A 1,651-nucleotide genomic window follows, 5' to 3' on the forward strand; every position below is an offset into this window, starting at 1 on the left:
ATTAACGTAGACTTTAAAAAAAGCAACCACTTAATTTCCAACGCAGACCACTTTGTCATCTAAACGTAACCCTACTACTGTGTCACACCGCGCACGCGCCGGAGCCCGGAGGGGAGGCCCCACGACGGGCCACGGCACGTTCACTGGAGCGTCAGCGTCGAGAGGAGCCCCACGAACGCGGCCGCCGCGACGCCGGAGCAGCAGAGGTCAACCACGCCGTCCCGCCTCGCCTTCCTCGCCGCTGTCCCCCTCGCGAACGCCTCGTATCGCCGTCTCGCCGCCGCCTCCGCGCCGCGGCTCTGCCTCGCGCCCCCCATTGCCGCGGCCACCGTGGCGAGCCCGTCGCGCCCGCTGATGCTGACGCCCTCGCTGTCCACGGAGCACAGGCTCACCTCCCGGACGTGCCCGTACCGGTCGTCGCATGTCACCGCCGCGTCGAGGGCGACGCCGCCGCCGTCGCCGAGCACCACGGTGAACCGCGCCACTGTCTCCCCTGTGAGCCAGCTCCGGTCGACGGACACCGGACGCCGGCTCGAGGCGTTGACGGCGCGGCCGGTGGCTGGGTCGATCAGTATCCAGCTCAGCGTCAGCTCGGCCGGCGTGATCGGCGCCGGCGCCGAGAAGCCCTCCTGGACGAGCGCGTCGAGGCGGAACGGCGACGCCAGGAACCACTCCGACGAGGTGTCCGTCTCCACGACGCGCGACATGACGCAGACGCCGTTGTGATGCAGGTCGACGGCCGAGACGAGCCGGGCGGGGAGAGTAGAGCCCGACGACTCCGAGCCGGCCACCGACGACGACGACGCGGCCGGGAACGGGAACGCGTCGGCGAAGAGCGCCCGGCACCCTCCTCCTCTGCCGCCGCCGCCACAGACGCCTGGGACGTCGCGCACCGACGGCCACGCCGCGAGGCAGATCGCGCGCCACATCGCCGCATCGGCGGCGAGCTCGCGGAAGCCGGTGCACGTGCACCCGGCGGCGGCGAGGGAGGCGCCGTCGAGCCGGCGTAGCACGAGGGAAAGCACGTCCGCCGGGACATCCTCGATGCACGTTGCGGCGCCCACCTCGGCCACGCCGTCGACCATCGCCTCAGAACGTACACTCGCCATGATCAGCTTCAGCTTCAGCTTCAGCTCGAGCATGCAACTGCGACGACTTCGTGTCGTTGATGTGTTCGGTAGGAAGCAAGCATGGATGTCTCGTCTTATATATATCGAGGTGGGAGCAGTGGAAGGGAAGGGAAGTGAGCGCGTGCGGGGATGAGACGGAGACCATGGGAGGGAGGGAGGGAGGGAGGAAGGAAAGCGAGGAGGGAGGAGTTGAGAAGATGACCCACACGGCGCAAGCGGTTTTCGCGCGGATTTGATGTTGGCGGGAAGCAATTAAAGCAAAGCAGAGAATCGCCGCACAGTTCCTGCAGGTTTCGTTGAACGTGTCAACAAAAGGCAAGAAAAACATAGCACTATTCATTCCTTTGGAACAAGTGAATTAAATTATGGATCCGGTTCCTCTGCTCTATGCAGAACATTGTATATGTGAGTAGAATAATATTATGAATAGTATTGAAATACTAAAGTAATAGTAATTTTAAAACGATGTTTATCATTGTAGCAAATACTATATTATTGAATTCATCCATCCGTTTTGATCC

The 1,651-nt window shown here is 62.6% G+C and overlaps 1 protein-coding gene across 1 annotated transcript; it reads right to left on the minus strand.

Moving 5' to 3' along the window:
* Positions 1 to 1,162, minus strand: LOC121056027 (probable F-box protein At2g36090). Its single transcript, XM_040529715.1, has one exon. The coding sequence runs from the start codon at positions 1,140 to 1,142 to the stop codon at positions 141 to 143; it is 1,002 nt and encodes a 333-aa protein (XP_040385649.1). The 5' UTR covers positions 1,143 to 1,162; the 3' UTR covers positions 1 to 140.
* Positions 1,163 to 1,651: the final 489 nt, after the last annotated feature.

Source organism: Oryza brachyantha, chromosome 12 (genome assembly GCF_000231095.2).
Source record: "Oryza brachyantha chromosome 12, ObraRS2, whole genome shotgun sequence".
NCBI classification, from domain to species: Eukaryota; Viridiplantae; Streptophyta; class Magnoliopsida; order Poales; family Poaceae; genus Oryza; species Oryza brachyantha.